At 36.4% G+C, this 2,952-nt stretch overlaps 1 protein-coding gene across 1 annotated transcript; it reads right to left on the minus strand.

Moving 5' to 3' along the window:
- Nucleotides 1–378: 378 nt before the first annotated feature.
- On the minus strand, nucleotides 379–1,219 carry LOC111876171 (ethylene-responsive transcription factor ERF010). The gene has a single exon (XM_023872695.3). The coding sequence runs from the start codon at nucleotides 1,058–1,060 to the stop codon at nucleotides 608–610; it is 453 nt and encodes a 150-aa protein (XP_023728463.1). The 5' UTR covers nucleotides 1,061–1,219; the 3' UTR covers nucleotides 379–607.
- Between the last annotated feature and the right edge of the window lie 1,733 nt (nucleotides 1,220–2,952).

Genomic DNA, 2,952 nt, shown 5'->3' on the forward strand with positions numbered 1-2,952 from the left:
AACTTTTATTTTTTAAAAAAAAAAGTTTCAATTATTCAATATAACAAAACAGTGCTTATTTTTTTCAATAAAGTATGACATCATAAAATTAGATAATCAACGTTTTTCTGTTAAAATAATAAAACTAACCTAAGTTTTTATCATAGATTTCACTAAAATATATTTTTGAATATCAATTAAAAAAATTAATAATAATATACTAGAAAATAAATTATTGAAGAAGCTCTAAGATAGACATTTCATAGTCTTGTGGTTTTAGTCTATAAGACAATTCACAATGTCATCTTCATCTATCACATCTCGAAATTAATAAAAAACTAAATAATATTTGTCCAATGATTCTTACTAAAAAAGGAAAACTGAAATAAGAAAAACAAATAAATAATAAACCTCTTTCGGGTTTTTTTTTGCATAATTTAGGAAAAATAAAAACAATATTTTCAGATAATAAAACATATAATCCCTTCGGATTCTCCATCTATCCACCTACATAATCTACACCCAACCCACCAAATAATATTTAAAAAAAGAAAAAAGACGATATATCCCTCCGAAATTAACGCCGTCAACCCCATGTGAACAAATGACATTTGTCGTTATCTCACCGTTAATTCTCGTCGGAAGATTCTGGACTCGGGTACTCATTCAAATCCGTGTTTAAACAGACGCGACCCGAAAGTCCTCCGGTTGACGGCGAGTGGTGGTGGGTACCTCCGTGCTGATTCTGGAGAGCGTCCACCTTAGCTCCGACCTCAGTCGCCTTCTTTCTAATCGAAGCGGAGGAGAGGTCATGTAGGTCACCGTCGTCTCCGATTGAATCAGGGAAATTAAGACGTGCCGATGGGCCACGGAGGTAAAAAACGGCGGTGTCGTAGGCACGGGCGGCAGCGACGGGGGAGGAGTAAGAACCAAGCCAGATACGAGAACGTTTATTGGGTTCTCGAATCTCGGCAACCCACTTCCCCCACTTCCTCATCCTGATTCCTCTGTAGGGTTTGTTGGTTTCAATCGAGTGAATCTCCTTTCTCTTAGATGATGAACAGCCGCCTTCTACCTCCATGTGTGGCGGTGGCGGAGCGATTGGTGAAAGTGAATTTGGGGAAGAATGATTGTGTATTTATAGAAGAAGATGACGGATTTAACAAAAGAAGACAAGTAAAGTGTGCGTTGGCTGCTAACGGAGGTGTATGTTGTCGAGTCGGCACGCCCGCTACGTTGGTTTTTATTCGGCTTTCAAGATAAGCCCAAACCTGGCCGACACATACCATCAAACCATTACCTATATCCTATCACCACATTATTATTATTATTATTATTATTATTATTTCTTATAAAGAATTGTAGCAATCACACGATTTATTTTTAAATAAAGTATGTATTTATTTTTATATAATTAATTGGTTTAAATGACATCTTTATGTATTTAGTTATTATTTCATATGTATAGTTGGAGGAAAGGTGGACTATATGGCGATATATTAATGGTCATATCATTTAGATACTTAGATTTCACTCAACTTTATAGGATAACTATGGTTTAGCTTTGTAACATATACTATAAAATACTTCCTTCGGCCCATAATAATTGTCCACTTTTGACTTTTGAAGTCTTTATTCATCAATTTTGATCTTAAATATTGTTATTTGTGTTATGTATTAATCATTGAAACTTATAGCAATGAAAAAATATTTAAAATATAATTCATTCATAAAATTTTCATTAAGTTTTATATATCAAGGACAAAAATATTTAAGGTCAAAGTTGAAGAATAAAGACTTCAAAAGTCAAAAGTGGACAATAAATATGGGACGGAGGTAGTATCTGATAATATTTAGGATGAAAGGCTGAATGAAAAGTGATATATATTAAATTTTATAAATTTAAATATTTTATGTTATATATATATATATATATATATATATATATATATATATATATATATATATATATAGACAAGCTGTTTCAAAACCATAGATAAGGGTAAAAATATGATCTTAACAATTAATTAATTTTCGTAATTACATAATTAAATAATTAATGCCTTTTATTTTGGAAATTTTGTTCAATGGTTTAAAACCCTATGCATCGATCCGAGTGTAACACCCAGGATTTTGAAAGCCAAGAAAGTAAAGGAAACCCTAAATTTAAGAGGGACTCGACGAGTCAAAGGAAGGACTCGGCGAGTCGGAGCGGGATCCGGGTCGATAAGAAAGTGACCAACTCGACGAGTCGGCCAAGTGGACTCGGCGAGTCTGGTCTGTGCGAGGAAAACCCTAAATCCGGGGCTTGGAGCCTATTTAAGCATCTTAATCTTCTTCCTAGGGCTCCTTTACAGCCTCTTGCACCCAGAACGCCGCACCTTAAGCCCCCATTGTGTTCATTCAAGCTTCTAGCCATTTTTGAGTGGGTTTAAGGAAGAAGAAGGAGTGGGAATCCTTGAAGCATCAGGGAGTGGCTTTGGATCTGAAGTTTGGGAAGCATTTCAGAGCATTGGAAGGTATCAATTCGTTTCCCTCCTCCATATCTTTCCTTGGTTATGAGTTTTGGGGCTTTTAAGCCATGTTTAAGACCAATCTTGAGCTTGAGGTCTAGATCTGAGGTTGCTACCTCAGATCCATGTTTATTTTGGTATGTAATCCCATAAAGTATCAGCCATTGGGTGGAAATTGGAGTCTCTTGGTCCTAAACCCTAGCTATGGGTGTATTTTGCCTAGATCTCACTCTCTACACGTAAAGTTTGCAACTTTACGTGGGAAATAGGCTTGGGGAGGGTAGATCTATAGTTTGGAGCTCATGCATGACTCGGAAGTCCTCTGCATGTAAGTGGATCTTAGTGGACTCGACGAGTCCTTCGAGTGGACTCGGCGAGTAGCTTGAAGATGAGGAGGAACTCGACGAGTGGGATGAACAGCTCGTCGAGTCGGTTGAAGATGGGCATGAACTCGGCGAGT

The sequence above is a fragment of the Lactuca sativa genome, chromosome 1 (assembly GCF_002870075.4).
Source record: "Lactuca sativa cultivar Salinas chromosome 1, Lsat_Salinas_v11, whole genome shotgun sequence".
In the NCBI taxonomy this organism is placed as follows: Eukaryota; Viridiplantae; Streptophyta; class Magnoliopsida; order Asterales; family Asteraceae; genus Lactuca; species Lactuca sativa.

What these genes read in the sequence shown, in the direction of transcription:
- LOC111876171 (XM_023872695.3), bottom strand. Translation starts at nt 1,060, where the DNA reads ATGGAGGTAGAAGGCGGCTGTTCATCATCTAAGAGAAAGGAGATTCAC.